General features: G+C 39.4%; 1 protein-coding gene across 16 annotated transcripts in view; it reads right to left on the reverse strand.

The window, feature by feature from the left end:
• LOC118403084 (arf-GAP with GTPase, ANK repeat and PH domain-containing protein 1-like) overlaps window positions 1-20,589 on the reverse strand; it is a 91,419-nt gene that overhangs the window by 17,987 nt on the left and 52,843 nt on the right. For all 16 annotated transcript variants that reach the window (XM_035801529.1, XM_035801526.1, XM_035801532.1 and 13 more), the window contains exons 2-8: window positions 19,261-19,319; window positions 18,837-18,924; window positions 17,172-17,257; window positions 16,497-16,638; window positions 13,454-13,588; window positions 11,233-11,531; window positions 3,193-3,273 (exon numbers count right to left, since the gene is read on the reverse strand). In XM_035801529.1, coding sequence (XP_035657422.1) covers window positions 3,193-3,273; window positions 11,233-11,531; window positions 13,454-13,588; window positions 16,497-16,638; window positions 17,172-17,257; window positions 18,837-18,924; window positions 19,261-19,319 — 890 coding nt within the window. The remainder of the gene's footprint in view (window positions 1-3,192; window positions 3,274-11,232; window positions 11,532-13,453; window positions 13,589-16,496; window positions 16,639-17,171; window positions 17,258-18,836; window positions 18,925-19,260; window positions 19,320-20,589) is intronic.

Consider the following 20,589-nt stretch of genomic DNA (forward strand, 5'->3'; position numbering starts at 1 on the left):
TTGATTCTGATACAGCTCAAGGAAAGAAACGTCATACATTACGTAACACTTCATCTATTTTGGTTTACCAGTGTTACAGATCTATAACAGGTTTCAAAGTACTTTTTTAGCCAGGGAAATCATAGCCAAATGCTAGGTTGGCCATTAACGCTTCAGGTAGCTCCAGATGCAATATAATCGTGAACTCTGCATGTGAATTCTAATTAAGGGTTCATGACCCGCCCCGAGGTGTATATGGTGTCATAACACCTGGTCCTTTGCTATAACCACCGAATAAAACCACAGAGTGAGCGATAATACTTGTCAAACATTATATTATAACATTTATAATAATTTGCAATATTTTGCTTGAAAAGAGATTATAGCTTTACAACTGTGACAAATACTCATAGAAGAATTTGGGGCTAGCAGCAAGGCACCGTTACTGTACTAAGAATTTAAAAGAAAAATTACACACAAAATCCAAGTAGAATTCATAATTTCTAATTTGTCAACAGTGGGTGACATACTTTCATAACAATATGCCTGAAAATTCACAGGGCATAGCTTCTTAATGATTTTAATACTAAGACATTTTAATAGGTAAGATCAGCAATATGTTCAGCCCTGATTGCAATAGTGTGCAAAGCACATGATAAGCCTGTAATCAATCTTCCCCATACTTCCTACTCCGTGGCACAGATCTGTCCAAGTCCAGTCATTAATTCTAACACTAGGACTGGTGAATCATTAAAACTGCTCTGTTACACGTCAATCAGACTCTTCTTCTTCTTCCAGTTACATGTCAACTTCATTAAAGGCAACCTAAGCAATATTAGCCCAAGTCAGGGTTGTAGAGCTTCAATTATCAAAGTTAATTTTTTTGTTGGGGGTGGGGGAGTGGGAGGGGCACTTTTCTACATATTACTAATAAGATGATGAGATGATGGGCTTTGATTAGCTGGTGTGTTACGCCGAAGGGCGGTTATGCCGGCTATATAGATACAGATACCTATTAGTGCAGCTGATTTTGACTCAGGAACCTTCACAATTGACAGTCAAAATCTGGAAAAAAGATTTCAAACCCTGGCTGTACTTAAAAATTCTTCATATCAATATTGTCCTTTTTTATCCTTTTCACTACTGCCAAACTCTGTAACCAATAGAGAATTGGGTGCCACACAGCTAGTTTAGAATGCTAAAGGTTAACAGAATCCACAACTCAATCTGGGATTCTGGATGCATACAAACTAAGTCATCTCCCTCCAAAGTAATTCCACACTTCGCAGGGTGCCGAACAGCTAGTTTAGTATGCTAAGGGTTAATAGAATCCACAACTTAATCTGGGATTCTGGATGCATACAAACTAAGTCATCTCCCTCCAAAGTAATTCCACACTTCGCAGGGTGCCGAACAGCTAGTTTAGTATGCTAAGGGTTAATAGAATCCACAACTTAATCTGGGATTCTGGATGCATACAAACTAAGTCATCTCCCTCCAAAGTAATTCCACACTTCGCAGGGTGCCAAACAGCTAGTTTAGTATGCTAAGGGTTAATAGAATCCACAACTTAATCTGGGATTCTGGATGCATACAAACTAAGTCATCTCCCTCCAAAGTAATTCCACACTTCGCAGGGTGCCAAACAGCTAGTTTAGTATGCTAAGGGTTAATAGAATCCACAACTTAATCTGGGATTCTGGATGCATACAAACTAAGTCATCTCCCTCCAAAGTAATTCCACACTTCGCAGGGTGCCAAACAGCTGAGCTAGTTTAGTACGCTAAGGGTTAACAGAATCCACAACTCAATCTGGGATTCTGGATGCATACAAACTAAGTCATCTCCCTCCAAAGTAATTCCACACTTCGCAGGGTGCCAAACAGCTAGTTTAGTATGCTAAGGGTTAATAGAATCCACAACTTAATCTGGGATTCTGGATGCATACAAACTAAGTCATCTCCCTCCAAAGTAATTCCACACTTCGCAGGGGAATAATTCATGGCAGTCAGCAGGGATTTGTACAAGGCCGACGACGCAGGTAGGGGTTATGAGGTCACCACGTACGCCGATTCCGACAGCGCCCGTCCGTGATATTGGAAACGAGAACGACAGGACGTTAGATATTATGTCATAATCTGGAGAGATATCTTGTCCGTAAGATCACATCGTTGCACGTTAAAGAGCCCAACACACTTTAAAAAAAAATTTTTTTCATCAGGTTCGTAGGGCCTGATGTTACCATCTTGAAGATGAAGGGCGGTCCATAGTGATAACTTGTTGATATTTGAGTAGGGGTGACGGGCTGACGTTTTGGTTGTGTTGTTAAAACCAAATGTTGATGTCAATTTTGAATTAAAAACCAATTAGAGAAGCCTGCCGATTTAATACAGTGACATTTCATCACTCCCCAGGGGGCAAATTGAATGTATAGCTGTTAAATGCCAAACCATGATAATGAAAACAGCTTCTAGCTACAGTAAATGTAATACGGGTAATCCATTCTTGCTCTCAGACTGATTACAATTGGAATCACTTGTATTTTGAATAGCGCGTATCTATTTAACCATCTACCTACAGAAGAAGTCCCAGTTTTGGAATGGAAATTAACCTTCAAATTTCTGTATTGTTCTGTTTGCAATCAAATAAAGTCAAAATTTCGGTGAACATTTTAGATACACTCCTCCTGGCGTTAAACTTATGTTGATGGCATTGCTACCCCTACAGCCAGTGAGGCTATGGGACCCGTGAGGTGAGGTGAGGAGCGTTAAACGTTAATAAGAAGATGACACCATATGATTGCCATCTCTAACCAAATAGGATGCCTGAGTCTTTGGGAAATTCATTTTAAAACTGCCATACTTTTTTCATTTGATCACTGGGTCATCATATCGATAAGTTTATTGCACAACAATTGTACGAGGTACAAAGTATGGCATCTACATAACGACAGTAATACAGGAGTTGTAGTATGGGATAAGATTCTTACAATCATTGTGGGCTTTTATAATCATTTGAGGAATTTCTAATGCCTAAACCTTCTTTGATATATTTTCCTATATCTGCCATGCAGGGATTGTCACATGTCATGATGTATTTGAATGTACTTCATATACCATATTGGTGAACTAATCTTTGCATCCTGTGAAGAAACAAAACAAAACAAAACAAAAACATATTCGGTTAGATTCGGGCGAAAAAAATTCTACCCACCTGTTTGATTGGAATAGCCCTTCCACTACCAAAGTCGCCGTTTGGTTGCCGCTTCTTGTCGTCATCAGCACTTTTCCTGGGCTGCAGATATGAAAGAGAAATTAACACGATCATTGGACAATAAAACAAGAATCACATATCACAATTGTATAGATGCTAACATCTCAATAGTGCCCACTAATAATGGTATGACAAACAACAAAATATTTTGTTTCAGCATTAAGTCATTCTTGAAACACTCATTACAAGTTGGCCACTTTTCATTGACATGAGTGAGCATGTACAAAATTAATGTAATTGTAAGACAACATAAAAATGATATAGAGTACATGATTGATGTCCTAATAAATCTATTTTATTAACATTTAGTCCTAATGAATTCAGATATCCTTACAGTACATGGTATTAGAAAAATACATTTCAAAATGAAAATAAGCAATTGGTCCGTATCCTTTTATTTGTGTCGTTTCAGTTCACTTCAGCAAAAGTCTCTTGAAAGAGGACAGAGTTGGTGTGTACACGTAGGACCTTGGCATGAATGTACAGTTTATGTAACAAGGCCTTATACTGTCAAAAATCTGGGCAACCTGTCACAAAAGGTGCATACTCCCATCCATCTCAATCTAGACAACCTTCAAACTGTCCATGCATAGAACGATCCATCTTTGCGATTACTTTAAAGAGTTGAGAAAAAAAATGCTGTTAGGAAATCTGCAAATCAAACCCTTTCTCTTTGTAATCTATCATAACTCTGAGTCAAAGACTGCATCCGCATAGATTTTACAACTTGCATATCATTTTAAAGTCTACATCATCTTTGACACACAAAAGCGACTTAAGATGTAACTAGCACAGGGTGACCTTGAAACATGGCAGCCATTTTTCATGAGAGGGCAGTGAGTGACATTTCCCATGATACACCTGTGTAGGATGATGGTAAATGGTTCACCCTTGGGGGCAATACGGATGACATGATAAAATATGACCCAATTCTGCAGGCAGGATTCCCAACTCTCTACTTCGCATTCCTTACAGATGACACCAAATTAGGTCATACCAGGGGCTTAGTGCGAGTGACGGCAATGGGGTGATAAAAGTATGGGGCAAAATGTTTGTTCTTGGAATACAATCATGTACATATTTTCATAACTATTGTATCTACGGGCTCGGTCACATACAGTTGTGCAATCGTTGTACAATTGCTAATTTTGGACATTTATTGGAATACAATCATGTTCATATTTCCATAAATATTATACCTATGTGCTCCGTCACACAGGTAGTGCGATCGTTGTACAATTGCTAATTTTGGGAATTTTGGAGGACAAAAATGTACATCTCCTGCAAAGTTCAACTGTATTGGTACACAAAATACTCTTTTGGATCCATGTTGGTGGTTGGTTCTGTCACTGCTTGCCTTGGCATCACTTTTGTAAGACGATCGCATGACTGCATTCTAACCAGGAAATAGGTCAAATATTGAGCAACAAGCTAAGGTTGGAATCAAACTCATGATCACTGAAACACTGATCACTGGAATATGCACAATACCTACCTGTGCGTATCCAAGCTTAGTCTATAGATTTATTATTCTGATATTTCTACGGACATTACTGGAGAGTTCTCTCGAGGCTAGGCAAAATGAATACTCCCACGCTTTTAATGATGAGTGGGTTTTGTGATTAATTACCACCATTATTAAGTGTTTACAAGACAAACTACATGCACACATTAGTAGTACAGTGGGAACATTACAAAGCTCTTAATGACAGAGTAAGATGAAATGACGGATACTAGTGGTAGATTGGTAGTAATGCTGATCTAGCTAGCCAGTCTCTGGGGATTTGCAATAAGTAATACTACAACCGTAGTAAGACCAAATAACATACTTTTTAAAATGCAATTTCCATCCTTAAGAAATTGCATCGTGCTGTTCTATGTTACCATATTACATTGCAATTTCCATCATTATAGGTGTTTACAAGACATCCTGTGGGATTATACAAAGCTCTTAATGACAGAGTAAGATGAAATGACGGATACTAGTAGTAGTGGTGCTGATCTGGCTTGACAGTCCATGGGGTATTTACAACAGTTAAGTGATAATAAAAGACAGACAGACAGAATAAAGTCAAAGAGTAAATATGACAGATTTGTGATATTTCAAACCTTGTGATGTCACTCATACAAACTTTTATTCTCTTTTACATGCATTTCCATCTTTAAGAAATCGCATCATGCTCTGACTTCTATGTGACCAGATTACATTGAAATTACAATCATTATGTTTACATGATGCACACACATCAGCAGACTAGAATCACTATATCTAGAGTACCGTAGGACTATTCTCTCGGCTTGGCTTTATTGTGGGACTATACAAAGCTCTTAAATGACAGAGTAAGATGAAATGATGGATGCTAGTAGTAGAAGTGCTGATCTGGCTGGCCAGCCCATTGGGAATATTAAAACTACAGTAAGACCAAAACAGAATTAAGTGAAGGGGTAAATAACAGATTTGTAATATTTCAAACCTTGTAATACTTAATGATACAAAATAGAGCCAAACTTTCAAGCTGGTGTGTTATGCCGAAGGGGGTTTATACCAGCTATATGTACATTTGTACGTAATTTCTGTTTTTTATTTTCAATAATAATAATTCCTCAATAATAGTTTCATGCTCTTCTATGTTGCCAGATTACAAGCTGTAAGTACCATTATAAAGTGTTAGCTACTTACACACATTAATTAGTAGAATACAGCACTGTGGGACTACACAAAGCTCTGTAATGACAGAGTAAGAGGGAATGATGGATGTTGTAGTGCAGATCTGACTAGCCAGTCCATCAGGGTTACCAAAATGCTATGGGGGATCGGGATGACTCATGCATTGTCTAATGACAGTCATTTCTCTTCCCAAATGCCTCTTTCTCCATTATTACACAAAGGTAATTTGTAGGTCTCTACCCAATGTGCGGATGTTTTCTAAGTGTTTTTATCAAGCAAAGGAAGGAAGTGGGCAACAAATATTATGACTCATAATACATGTATTATTCAAAAGTGCATGCCTTCTTCTGAGAATCCAAACAGAGCAATTGAAAGTGATATGTTGGAGGAAGCTTGCCAGTTGCCTGCTCTGCAGCCGCCCGATGATGATGATGATGTTGTATTATGGAAAAGCAAAAGATTAAAGACAACTAAAAGAAGGGCAACATTTACGAGAAAATGCAGGATATTTCCCTCATGACAGAAGAAGAAGACACCAGCATAGACAGTTTTGACTGCATGTGTTCGGAAGAATTTTGACGATGTCCCATCAGTGACATTATACACACACCTCTTCTTGACAGATTATCTGCCGGCTCTAGCTAAAAGTTTGATTCCCAGAGTAGCTTGCAGTAGGTTCCAAGAACCATTGAAACAAATAGGCCATATATTATGCAACAGCCACACCTTTTGCCATGTGCAAGCAGCTTGTCAGAATGAAGCTAAGGTGATAAGTGTCACACAGGTGGATGGTGTGCTGGCGTCTTTGTGGGGTCGAGGTCAGATTGCTGTGTCTGTCTGACTGTCAGGGGAGAGGGGTGTGCATAATGTCAGGGAAGATGGGATTGGACGTCGTCAAAATTACATCAGTCAAATGCACGCACAGTCAAAGCTGTCTAGCTGACAAGCCAAACTACCTGAGTGTACATCGTGCCGGCCCTAGCTAACATCTGTTTCCCAGGGTAACTGCAAGCCTTATGGCATGGGACATTATAAAAGCAGAGGGTAGGGGATTAAGTTGAGAATTCCCCCAAGGCATAGATCTAAAGCTAGTTCACCTTTATCTGCAAGGTAACCTATATCCGTTATTTTTAAAAACAAGGTGTTTAGGGATATCAAGTTGACAGACGGTGGTTTCAAAATGCATTCTTTTCAAAATATCGCAGTTTGAAACCACCGTCCGTCGAGTTAATGTCCCTACCTACACTGTTTTTGGAAACAACGAATCTAGGTTACCCCACGGATAAAGGTGATCTAGCGTTACATGTTGTCCTCAAGCTTAAAGCTTTTTAGATATATATTATATTTGCCTAGCTATGCACTCTTTTTTGAGCCCCAACAAATTGCACTGGTATGGCCGAAGCTCTAGGGCATATCCAACATACTTGGAGAGGACAAGTTGCAGACACAAGTGATAGATGTGGTAGTATTAGATGCAGTTGCAACATCTGAGAGAAGTAAATAAGACAATTGCTTTGACAAGGAGTGGGTGGATTTTGAAACAGTGCAGGTGGTAGACTTTTAATGATAATTTCTCCATTTTTTCATTGGGTACTCAAGAATCCACTACACAGTACAACTTGTACTACAAATAAGGGTTTGTGCTGTGTGCTACGTTCAAAATGCAAGCCTTGGGCAAACCATATTGCATTATCACCATATCAGCTATTACAAAATGCATTACTGATATCCTTCTCCTCAATACAGAACAACTTGGTTATCTTAAAAGCTTTTAGTATGAGAACTTCTGGGTCATGTCATGTTAACATAAAATGACAAATGTTGCCCACAAGGAACCATCCTGGAAAGGTAGTCATGATGAGATGCTTCAGAAAAACCCATTTCCTCCAAATGGTCCATATCCCTCGTGAAGAGAAGATATTGGTACACTGTGTAAATTCTGAATGCTGTCCTAGAGATATAAATGACAATCATATACTTGGGGATGGGTCATACTATCTCAGAGACTATCAAACATGTCTGTTTTACTGCCATCTCAGTGATGTAGATTTCAGTAGAATTTACTGAAGAACATTCTGTGACAAAGTCTATGAAACATGTCTGTTTTATTGCCATACTTGTGCACCTCAGTGGTGTAGACAGAATTTAGTAATAGTAATATTAGTAGTAGTAGAATGTACTGAAGAAAATGCTTCTGTGACACAGTCTATCAAACTTAATGCTCCTAGAGATATACAAATGTAAATGACAATCATATACTTGGAGATGGCTCGTACTATCTCAGAGTCTATAAAACATGTCTGTTTTATTTCTATACTTGGCCATCTCAGTGATGCAGAAAGAATTTAGTGGCAGCAGTAGTAGAATTTATATAATTACTGGTACTTCTGTGGCACAGTCTATCAAACATGTCTCTTGTATGTCCATGTATTTGTTATTCTGTCCAGCATAGGCAAACTTTACTCATTGTTTGGGAGCCTGATGTTGTTGATTTTCCTGGTTAAATGTGTCATTTTAAGCTTATGATAGTACAGTTTCAATAGTTTAATGTCACTTTTGCGACAGATTAAATCATTTTTCATAAAATCAGGTAAAAGCATTTTCCGTCCCAACAAGCAAATTTCTGTCCCAGGATGAAAGGAAAGGTCCTGGAGACAGCTAAGGTCCAAGAAACAGTCAATCAATTCAGTGTGGCCTGTTTAACAGTTTTAATCACATTCCCAAAAGATGACCTTAGCAGAAAAAGGGTTAACAAGTGGGCTTACATCCTATAAGCCTGACCAAAATCCACTTTGCATCCAAGTCTGAATTTCATTCTGGCGTGAAAAAAAAAAAGAGCAAGGGTCGGTATCCTATCTGAATCACATCAGATTTTCAATCAGGAAAATTACTTCAGCACTTCCATGCATTAATTGGCTGGAAGAAATTGCGATTGATTACCTCCTCTGTAGCGAAACTGACACCACTGATGGAGGTCAATGTAATCATGATTCTACTGGCTAAATCAATCGATGTAATTTGCTGACAAAATTACTGTCTATGTCCAACATAATAAGACAGTCAACTCTGTGTGAGAGTTAGGCAACATCAAATTGATTTTATTGTTCCAGAAATAATTTCATCAGGTTTGTAGAATGTAGGACATTGAAAATTTCTTTTACACAAAAAGATTTCTTTTGTGGGGTAATGTGGCACAACTGCAGATTGACCCAAAACCCAGAGTTCCTGGATTCAAATTTTATCATGCTACCGACCTTGTGTCCTTAACACCACGTTCCTCGCTCCATCCAGGTATACAAAATGGGTATTTGACTTCGGTTGGGGGGTAAAAGGCAGTTGAAGGAGAGGGTTGGGCTCAGCCTCTTGGTAGTGTGCGAACCCCCCCCCCCCCCCCCCCTACACACAGTGGATAATACCATTGTACCTAAAGCCTCACAAAGGCTATGGGACTACCTTTTTAAACAATGTAGGGCAAATACTCTACTTTCTAGGCCATTGCACCAGTGGATGATACAATGTAGTTTTAAAGAGGAACGCATCATTCTGTCATGTCATTCCCGTTTACTGAAACAAGTGGGACACATGACAGGTGGGGTCTGTTAAAATTCCTGCGATTTTTGGCTGGTCCCAGACCTGTTAGAGGGATTTCTGCCATTCCCAGAAGTGACTGAAGCAGAATTACAAACGTCCGTCCGTGGAGAGAAAAGGAGTCATTTAGCAGGTACAGGATGATGGATGTTTGTACGGTGTGAAAATCTTCTTAAATCTTAGGGGGGAACGTCAGTAAAGATGTCTGGGAAATGTTACAACATTAGGGCTCAAAGTAACTACCTGTAATGCTAGTACACCTTTATCTGTTGGGTAAGATATCCATTACTTTTAAAAACAGGGTATATAGGGATATCACGTTGATGGAAGTTGTTTCCAAATTGTAATGTTTTCCGGAAATTGCAGTTTAAAACAACCACCCGTCAACTGAATACGTGTTAAGCTCTGTAATATTCAGTCAAATGTTGCAGATATCATAAAAACATTTTAATTCCCCGAACAAGGACATCAGCATAAAATACAGTCATCTGCGAGAGCCTTTCTTTAGAAAACCAAATGATTTTTGACTTTACAAGCAGGATCGACTTCCCCAAATGTTTCCCATTTGAAACCAGTGAGTTACAAGCTTCCATGCATTAAAAGATGCTGCATATTCTGATCTGTGACCCCCTTTCCAGAAGACTGATGTAATGACGCTTCGATGTTCTTCCTTATGACAGCGGTAATGTGGGGCAAGAGCATTTCGAGTCGCCGAGCTGCACAGCTTATCAAGACACATGGACGCACATTTGTAAGCAATTGCTGCAAATCTTGGTGATAGAATTGTCTAGAATCGTCTCTTTGGACACAGCAATTCATCTTCTTATTTTTTTGTTATATTTCTTGGAGAAAAGTCAGCAAGTTCAAGATGAAGAAAGAGGGCTAGGATAAAAAATGAACACGTACATTCTTACGAGACTACATGTAGGTCACTTATTGAACAAGATGCACTGCGAAGACACTAAAAATTTGGAGGTATACTTGTCTATGCCTTTGTCACTAGTTGTAGAAAATTCTACCAAGTGTATTAAAACATCGCTGATGAACTGATTCAAGAATAGATGTACCACAAACCTATTACATGTGAATATATTGATGTAGGAGAGCTTATACATGTATTCCATTAAAGCACTAACTGAATCAAATTATTACTTTTAATATATTTGATCTCTGCCTCAAGGCTTCCTATGTCGATTGGGGAAACCTACCTGCAAAAAGAACTCATAATTTCCCCAAGGAAAGTAATAGAAGGGCTACAAAAACATAGTTGGTGAGAAAAATATGGTTGTCGTAAATTTACTAAAAGCTTGGATCTGTGGGTGGACGTTGGATCCCAGAATAAGCTCCAGCAGGGACATGGAAAAATGGATAATCATTGCAGATTTGAGGGGGCTTCAGGCGTAAGCCTCAAGTGTCTACATACACTTTTGAAAGAGTAGGGATATCCCGGTGTGCTTGGCTAAATATGCAACACACATAGAAGAGGTGCATTGTTCTATCAGCTACTGAAAACCATTATGCTTCATATCAAGCATTATCACACTACTGTATCTTGTGTTTGACTGAAGGTGAACTTTCAAGTTTACTGAGCATCTTACGATAAAAATATTTGAAATATGTCGCTGGGCTACTAGCGGCCCATATTTTATTAACTTTAAGTAAGTAGCAGAACTACCAAAGTGTATGCCAGTGAGAACAAGGACGTACAAGTATATTTATCTTACCGTAAAAATATTGGATCTCCGTCGCGAGGCCTTGCGCGTTGACGTGGGAGTACTACTGGCGCTGGCGCTCGTGTCCTTCCCGTCCTTCTGGCTCCCGGGCGACGGCAGGGTGGACGTTCCCGTCGACGTCATCGCTCCGATGGTGTTGCCATGGCGACCGTTGGTGATGGGAGGGGCTGGCACGGCGAAGTGCCCGTTGGTGCGGGTGGCGGTGTGGTTGGGGGTGCTGGGGAGGGAGAGGGAGCTGGGCACGGGGGGAGGGCCGTGCGTGTACCGGAATGCCACAATCTTCTGAGCAGCTGCAAGACAAAAAAAAAAAAAACAAAGTTAGCAAAACTCTTATTACTGACATTCGTATGATTTGCAACATCTCACAGGGGGGAGGGCCGTGCGTGTACCAGAATGCCACAATCTTCTGAGCAGCTAGAAGATGAAACAGAGAAGGGACAATTTAGCACAAATTCAATGAAATGCAACGAAATCCACTAAGTCATCTTAACTTTAATAAAAATATATCCCTTCAGTCATTCTACAATCAACTGAGGAAAAAAAAAAGAGAAGAGAAACAAGTTTGAGCACAGATTTGGTTACTGACATTGGTATGACTTGTGACAAAACATCACACAACCATTGGTTTATTCATTCATTCATTCATAAATTCACAAGGTTAAAGCTGAGGGTGTACCAGAATGCTACAATCTTCTGAGAAGTCGGGAGAAAAGAGAAGAAACAATTTAGCACAAACTGACTACTGCTTAGGTTTGACAAAATAAGAGAAGAAAAGAAACAATCAGCATAAATTTAAATCAGCAACAGCCTTCAAATCCCAGTCTGCAAGCAGATGTTATGGTAGAAAGTTGCAACAGTTTCTCCTGACGTAACTAAAGGGTCCTATTGAAAAAAACAACACCCGATTGGAAAATGTTACGAATGTCTACCCCAACATCTGCCTTGAGATCATTCAAATTCTAGCCTGACTCCTGGCATTTATCCCTACAGTTGATGAGGGGGTTATTAACCCCAGCCAGCAAGAGACTCTGTAAACACAGGCTAATTCAAATCCTATCTAAAAAATAATCCCATAAACAAAACGCTGACACCAAAAACATTTGCACAGGACCTTGAAAAGCCAGATCTTTATCTTAGTAGTAGCCATCTGGAACTTCTATGTCAGCAAGGGCAGTGGAAACAACAGTCCTAATTGAATGATTTATCAACATGTGAGAGATGTTGTGTTAAAAGGAGCTTTCACTTACAACTTAACCTAAACAAATGATTAACTTCCGATTTCTATACTCTATAGCTGTTTCCATTAATTCAACTTCAGGTGCACTTGAAACTGTTCTTTTAAAAAAAATCCCACACTTCTCAAAAGTTGCAGAAAGCAGGACAAAACAGTCATTTGTCCCTGTTTGTACAAGTCATGACAGAAGTTTCCTCCCTGTAGTGGTGAACTTCTGGAGATTGTCAGGCAGTCGGATGTAAACATTTACTCAGAGATTACGGCTTGGGTGTTCTACTGGAGCTACACAGTTAGTAGGGCAAGGGGTCGGCTAGTCTCAACACAAGCAGAACCTTTCCCAGTCATAACAACCACAAAGTGCTAAACTACAGGAACCTGTAACAGACCTTTTAACCTTCACCAAGAAGGCTTATTCTTTGTTAGCATGTGTGTGTGTGTGTGTGTGTGTGTGTGTGTGTGTGTGTGTCTGTGTGTCTGTGTACCCATTATTTTACAAACTGCCAACCAACATCTGCTTGGAGACAGACCTTTCACCTTCGCCAAGAAAGTTTGTGTGTGTGTGTCTGTCTGTCTGTGAGTATGCAGGATGCACTCAAGGATGCCTGTAAGAAACGTTTTGATACTTGGTATGTGGGGTGGGTAAGTCTTGATCAGACATTGGAATGATAAGATTTTGAGCCCCGGAACAGCTTGTTATGGTACTGCAGCGGAGCTTCCAGTTTTGATATCTCATGTTTAGGACAAGCTATGGTCACACAAAATCATTACGCTTCCCTAGCTGCCCCTTTCTGTAACAATCTGCCAACCCAACATCTGCTTGGAGATTAGTCTAAGTGGTTCTTTTGCAAAGCTTTCTCTCTATCTTCATGCCTACCTTGTCCCCCCAACAACCAAGAGGTCAAGAGACCATGTAGGTAGGTAGGTACAGTAGGTAGTGCCACTAATAGTAAATGTTTAACAGTGAAATTGTTCACCCACCATCTTGAAAAACTCTGTCCACATTGAGCCCATAGGTTGCACACGTCTCGTAGTATGTACATCTCTTCAGGTCGTTCGCCAGTTTCCGCGCCCTGCTGTCATCTATGGCGCGCGGGTTGCTTGGCGTAATGGCATCTACGGAGGGAAAGGTTTCTGTTACTCATCAATATAGCTTTATGTCAATGAAGGTTAGACATCCAGATAATAAGATATGCCAAATAGCAGTTACTCAAGCAACTGGAAACTTTCCAAATAATACATTTGTATCTAGTTGCTTGAGTACCTGCTTTTTGGCATAACGTTTGTTCACCTTCATTTGTGGGGTAACCCATATGTGTTGTTGTTAAAACAGGGAATTTGGGGATGGATCGACAGATACATGTAGTGGTTTTAAACTGTTTTAAAATTACTGAAATTTGAAACCATTGTCAGTTGACTTGATATCCCTGGATAGACTGATTTTAAAAACATTGGATATAGGTTACCCCACAGATAAAGGTGAACTAGCGTTATAGCTTTAGTCCATCATTTGTTTATCATACTGCCCATCACTGTGGTGCACTGTCATAACCACTTTTCCTACGGAGAGAGAAAGATCCGTGTTTCTCCATCAGTTACTAATTCTGCCCATCACTGTGTGCACTTACAGTCATAAACAGTTTTCCTTGACCCAGTCAATGGGATGTCTTCAAATGTGGTCCAAATCTGGGTTGATTTTGGATCACTTCAAAAAGCTTTTAGTGATGTTGGTTGTTATATGCTTGCCAAGTTGGTATACAGTATACATGTATTATTTTAGAGCTATCATTTTGCATTTACGTGGCCAGAAACTGTTATCTAATACACATGTACAATGTAGCACTATGAAAGACCTGACAGGCCATCTTTTTGTATCATGCTACATTGAGAATAATGAAGAAATGATGCTGAGTTAGAACTCTATGGCGCAGGGGTTGTTCGGAGTAATGGCATCTATGAAAGAGATTCATGTTACTCCACATACATCTTAACTCCATCATTTGTTCATAATTTTCCCCATCAATGTGGTGCACTTACTGTCATAGCCACTGGGCTTTACTCCATCAATTGTTCATCAGTCTACCCATCTCTGTGTGCACTTACTGTCATAGCCACTTTTCCTTCATTCCAAAGGATGTAGTCTAGACCTGGTTTGCGTTTCGATTACTTCAAAAAGCTTTTACATGTTGGCATGTATCATTCTAGAGCTATCTTTTTGCATGACCTGTTATCAGATTCAGCTGTAGCATCATAAAGATGAAAGGATTGACATGTCATTTTTGTATCATGTCATCTTGTTACCATCTAGCAAACCAGTTTAAAAAAACCCTATGGTGCAGGCAGGTTGATAGCATCTACAGCTTACAAGAATGTCTTGTTACTCCATCATTTCTTCAACATTCTGCCCATCATGGCATGCACTTACTGTCATAGCCACTTTGTCTTGCTTCTCATGGATACAGTCAAAATCTGGGTTGAATTTGGATCACCCGATTTCTTCAAAAAACTTTTAGCTGGTGTCTGTTACAGGCTTGGCAGGTATTACTTTAGTCCTATCTTTTTTCATGTCCTTAGGCATAAACTGTTATCAAATATATGTGTAAGCATCATAAAAATTTTACATCTCATTCTTGGCTCTTGTATCATTACGATAGCAAACAAGCCGATGGTTTATTTGGCCCTGAAGGCTAGATCTACTTGTACAGCAACATCAATCTATACAGGCTTGTCTCAGGTGAGGTTCAACTGTCTACCACTGCTGTCTTCTTAATGCGTCTTGAGACATACATCGATGAAGGTTAATGTCAAGTTTTATAATCCTGCAGGGTATCATAAGACTGCCACATTGAAATCAGTAATAAGATCTCTAAAAGAGTGAGATGTTTCAGCCACTGCCTTGAGGCATAATTGCTTCTTACCTTGTCTCTTCAAGCTGTTTCTTACAATGTACCTTGAGTTTCCACCATCTTAGGTACCTTGTATCTTAAATCATCTTGAGAAATAATTGTTGCTTCTTACCTTGCATCACCATTATCTTAAGATATCAAGTGACATAAGTGTTGCTTCTAAGCTTTTCTTAAGATATAATTATCGCTTTGTACCTTGCATCCTCAGTATCTTACAGTACCTTGAGACAAGAAGCTGCGTCTTACCTGTGTCCCCACCATCTTGATATAACTGTTGCTTCTTATCTTTCACTATCTTCATAATATCTTGAGAAATGAATGGTCCCAACTTTGGGTCCCAATAATATTAGGGTATCTTTACACATGATCATTGCTTCTTATGTCGAGTCTCCATCATCTTAAGATATCTCGACACACAACCTTGCATTTCCACTATCTTAACAAGATCTTGATTTGCTTCTTTCTTTGCATCCTAACATTTTCAGATATATCAAGACATAATTCTTGGTTATTACCTAGCATTCTACTATCTTAATAAAATCTTGAGATGTAATAGTTGGTTCTTACTTTGCATCTAACATCTTCATATATATCAAAACATAATTGTTGGTTCTTACCTTACATTATACTATCTTAATAAGATCGTCATATATAATAGTTGGTTTTTACCTTGTATTCAATCATCTTAAGATACCATGGTACTTTTTATCCTGCATTTCCACTATCTTAATAAAATGTTGAGATACAAGAGTAGGTTCTTACCTTGTGTCCCCAACTGTTTTAGGATACCTTAACACATGATCATTGCTTCTTACCTTGTGTCTGATCATCTCAAGATATCATGGTACTTCTTACCCTGCATTTCCACTGTCTTGATAAAATCTTAAGATTAATTACTGTAAATGCAGAAACTTTCGCGGTGGATTAATATTTGCGGTTCTCACGGTGGCCGCTTCACCGAGAACTTAAAACCACCGCGAACATGTTTCCATGGCAATAAGAGACTACAGTGCATGATGTTCCGCGAAATTAAAACCACCGCAAAAAGGCCTTTTTCCCACTAACGCAAAATTAGATCCCCCGTAAAATTAAAAGCATTTACAGTAGTTGGTCCTTACCTTGCGTCCCCACCAAGATCAGTGGAAGCTCTGCTGTGTTTCTGTAGTTTGCGATCCTGGCGTAATACTGATAAACGGCATTGAAGCTGTCCTCATTCTCCAGGCTGAAGACAAATATTACAGCGTCCACCCATCCTGAGAACTGCAGTGAGAGACAATTGTTTTAAACAAATATCACAGCATGCTCATTCTGTGAACTGCAGTGAGAGACCATTTTTAGTGTTGAACAAATATTACAGCATCTACCCATTCTGAGAACTGCAGCGAGAGACCATTTTTAGTGTTGAACAAATTTTACAGCATATACCCATTCTGAGAACAGCATTGAGAGACAAATCTTGAAATTGTTAGAATGCTACTAGGAGGATTAAGTTTCTGCACACAGGTTTTATTCAAAATTGATATGAACTTTTGTCTTTGATAGTACAAATTATATGTTCGTCATTTCAAAAGAAACAAATGTAGCAAATGTCAAGTGTTTTTACAGGTTATACTTACAAATGTACATATTACTCTTAATTTCTATTACTCATGCTATTTGTACCTGTAGTGATAAAGACTTCTCCTATCAAAATTACAAAACTTTCGATGTGGATGCAATATGGAAGCAAAATATGTGTGGGTTGAGCTTCCTTTAGAAACCTCTAAGATTTGCAACAAGACACCCTCTCTCACCTGTTGTTCGGGTGGTCCCCCCTCATCCCTGATCAGGAGGAGGTGACTCTGGCAGTCTGCTACAACCTCCTTCTTAAACCGACCACCTGGAGACAAATGAATAAAGAAGTTCAATTCTTTTCAACGCCTTAAGGTTGTAGGGTGGGGCTACTCTATGTCCTATAGCCCTTTGTCACACAGTTGATCTACAAGCACTACAGCAGGGGGCTAGTCTACTGGTAATGGTGTATGTTCAACTTCACTATTCTTTCTCATACATGAAAGCACTGAGTGCTAAGCTGAGAAAGCAGTACAGGGTTTCAACCAGCGGTAGTATGGTAGTTGAGCACACACCTCTATCAACAGACTAGTGCCCTGCTGCAGTGATTGCACAAACATTGTGTGGCCCAGGGCTACTGAAACAGAGATGGGCACCATCCTACGCACCATCAAGTGAGGGAAGGACTTCAGTAACTTTTTTAAACAAGGTGTACCCCAACAATTCCAAGTCCCTCAGGACATTTTTCTTCCAGGTCATTAACTGAACTCCCCTCTTCCTCCTTCTTTTTCCTTCTTGTGGAATCCAGTTACCAAAGTAGGAATATGTACTTATTCATGTGTCCCATACCTCAAGGCTTTAGTGCGAACCAATACGCCTTAGGCAAGGGCAGGTCACATTCAGGTGATTAACAACACAGCCACAGAATACCACTTTTAATTTGGATAGACACAAGGCATTCGGAAAATTTCATCAGACTCAGTCTAATATTTCAACTTCTTGCTAACCACATTGTTGAGTGCCATGTCAATTGAAAGAACAAATCTAAATCTATTTCTAGTCAAGCTATTTTGATGTCTAGATGTAGCCAACACCAGTATTTGACTTTGAGTAATCTCTTTTTACAATAATGTTAATGACTGTCCATTGTCAAATGTATGTCTACAATGTCTCTACCATGTAGTTGCAATTAGCCTGCGGGCATGAACTTGCAAATAACTTTCAATCAAATTGAACGACTTGAGCTCTTTTCAGCAAGCAGGTGTCCAATGCTTTGGTATATACATGGGTTGGAAAGAATTTGCTGGAAGGTAAGATGTTGCATGCGTAGTCCAGTAGTTAGTCGCCCTGCCTCTGCAACTAGAAGCCGTGAGTTCGATTCCGGCTGTGTTGCTCAACTGACATGCGAGCTACAGGAAATGGTTGCAGTCCTTAGGCAGGACATAAGCCTTATTGGTCCACTGTTTATTGTGCCTGTGAGTAAGAGCTAGGGAAATTTCCACAGTACAATGATCCTGTACGTTCTATACATAGTGTTTGTCTTCTCTGTCACGACCAGTGGAAGACTAGCTTTTCAGTGAGCTAAAACTGGATTGCGATCTCTTTCCTTGTTCAAAAGCTTCCATGGGAAGATTGATTAGATTCTTCCTAGATTGATTAAATCTCGCTTATAGCAGCCCGCCAAACATCCGCCGGCCAGTTACAGCCCCGGACAGCAGAGTTTGTGTTACACAGACTACAGTAGAAGCCAGTTAATTGCACAACAGATTAACGCACACTTCAGTTAACTTCACGGAATCCCCAAATAATCCCCAGATAATTGAACGAAATTCACTGGCAAATAGGCCAGGCAATTAAGCGGCTTCTACTGTACTTCTTCCCATCATGAGATTTCTTTAAACACTGACCTTCCGGACACTCGTCAGCCAGGTAGGATCCAGTGAGATATCTGTGCACCAGAGCAGACTTCCCACTCTGTAAGGTTCCACATACTCCCTATGGACAGGACACACAGAATATACAAATTAGGACATTTCAAGTACATATCACATATCAAGTACATATCAAATACATACATCAATACATATCTTATCACTAATGGAGATTTAATTAAAGCAATCATATAGACACCTTCGTTTAACACAGGCAAAAAAGCGTCCTAGGACACGCGCCGAACGTTAAACGTCGTAGGACATTTGTAGGACAAGTCATTTTTTTGCCATTGTTTTGAGTACCAACCATTCACAAGTTTTCACAAACACCCCAACACAAGTGATGAAGCAACAATAAATGCTTGATTCTAGGCTATATTAGATAAGACAAGTTACCCACCAGTCTGAGCTCTGGCACAGCTCTGCTGACTGTCCACTCCTGACTGTTCACAAAGGCATCTGCACAAACACAAGCAAGATGGGAAACTCGTTAATATCAATAACAATAACTTGCAGGGTTGAACAAGTTTTCTAAAATCCACTTGTCCTATCGGGCAAGCACATAAAAAATGTACTTGCTGAACCAATTTTTCACTTGCCCAAAATTCAAATGTCACTGTTACTAGTATATGCTTTTCACTTCCAGCAATGGAATTCTCTGTTGACCATTGCTTGATGTCATGACTGTAAAAAGTAACAAGTATATCAAATTTGCACTAAAATTAATGGAAAAATCTTACTTGCCCGATCGGACAAGTGGGGTAGGACATGCACTTGCCCGAACAGCACTTTCACTTAACCTGGACAATAGGGCTAGTGGACTTGTTCATCCCTGACTTGGTTAATGATTTCCTTGTTAGATCTACATGTAACTCTGTCATTAGAAATAACTTTATCTTAGATCATTAGCGATCAATCAATCAATCAATCATTTGCAGGCATCATAGTTTGCTTTGCCTTCCCACCACCCTCTTGGACGGCCTCTTGGGTGTTTCCAAGCAGGGTTTGGGTCCAATGTTGTCATTAGCAATGAAGGAACAAAATGTAGTATCAAACTGAAAAGATTATCAATAAATAAATTCAAGTTAGAGAAATTTCTCATCGGAATCTTAGCCGTGAGCATCTGCATCTTCAAACACACATTAGGCGAATAATTATGAATTCAAAAATCTGCCGCTTTGAATTTCAAAAGCATTAGCTTAAAAAATAATATCCCACATACAACAGCATTTTGACTTAACCACATTTGATAATAGCTCCTACTGGAAAAAATACAGAACTGGAACAACTCATACAATGTATCATAGGTTTCATCTTCTTCGTGGTACACAGGACATCATCTTCTTGCTTATAAATAATGCACTCATTGTACATTTGAGTTATGAAGCCAATTCAAAAGATACCATCCAGTAAAACAGACTGCAGAGTAATGATCTGATAGCAGACCATTGTGAAGTAAGTACATAACTTCTTCTTGACCCTACAACATGTATGTAATCATCGAGTAGATCTGTATTGGTTTAGCCCTTACGTCGCAAATTGTCCAATTAACGATAAAATCTGGCGGAGGATACGCATGGCAGAAAAACTTGATGAAGGACATCAGTCAAGGTTGAGATCGTAAAACAGCGATAAAATTGGACGTTTTTTTTATGTTATATTTCAGAGCATTGTGTGAGGGCATTGGCATATGTGTGTACATGCATAATTTATATGCGCACTGTATATA

The sequence above is a fragment of the Branchiostoma floridae genome, chromosome 16 (genome assembly GCF_000003815.2).
Source record: "Branchiostoma floridae strain S238N-H82 chromosome 16, Bfl_VNyyK, whole genome shotgun sequence".
Taxonomy (NCBI): domain Eukaryota; kingdom Metazoa; phylum Chordata; class Leptocardii; order Amphioxiformes; family Branchiostomatidae; genus Branchiostoma; species Branchiostoma floridae.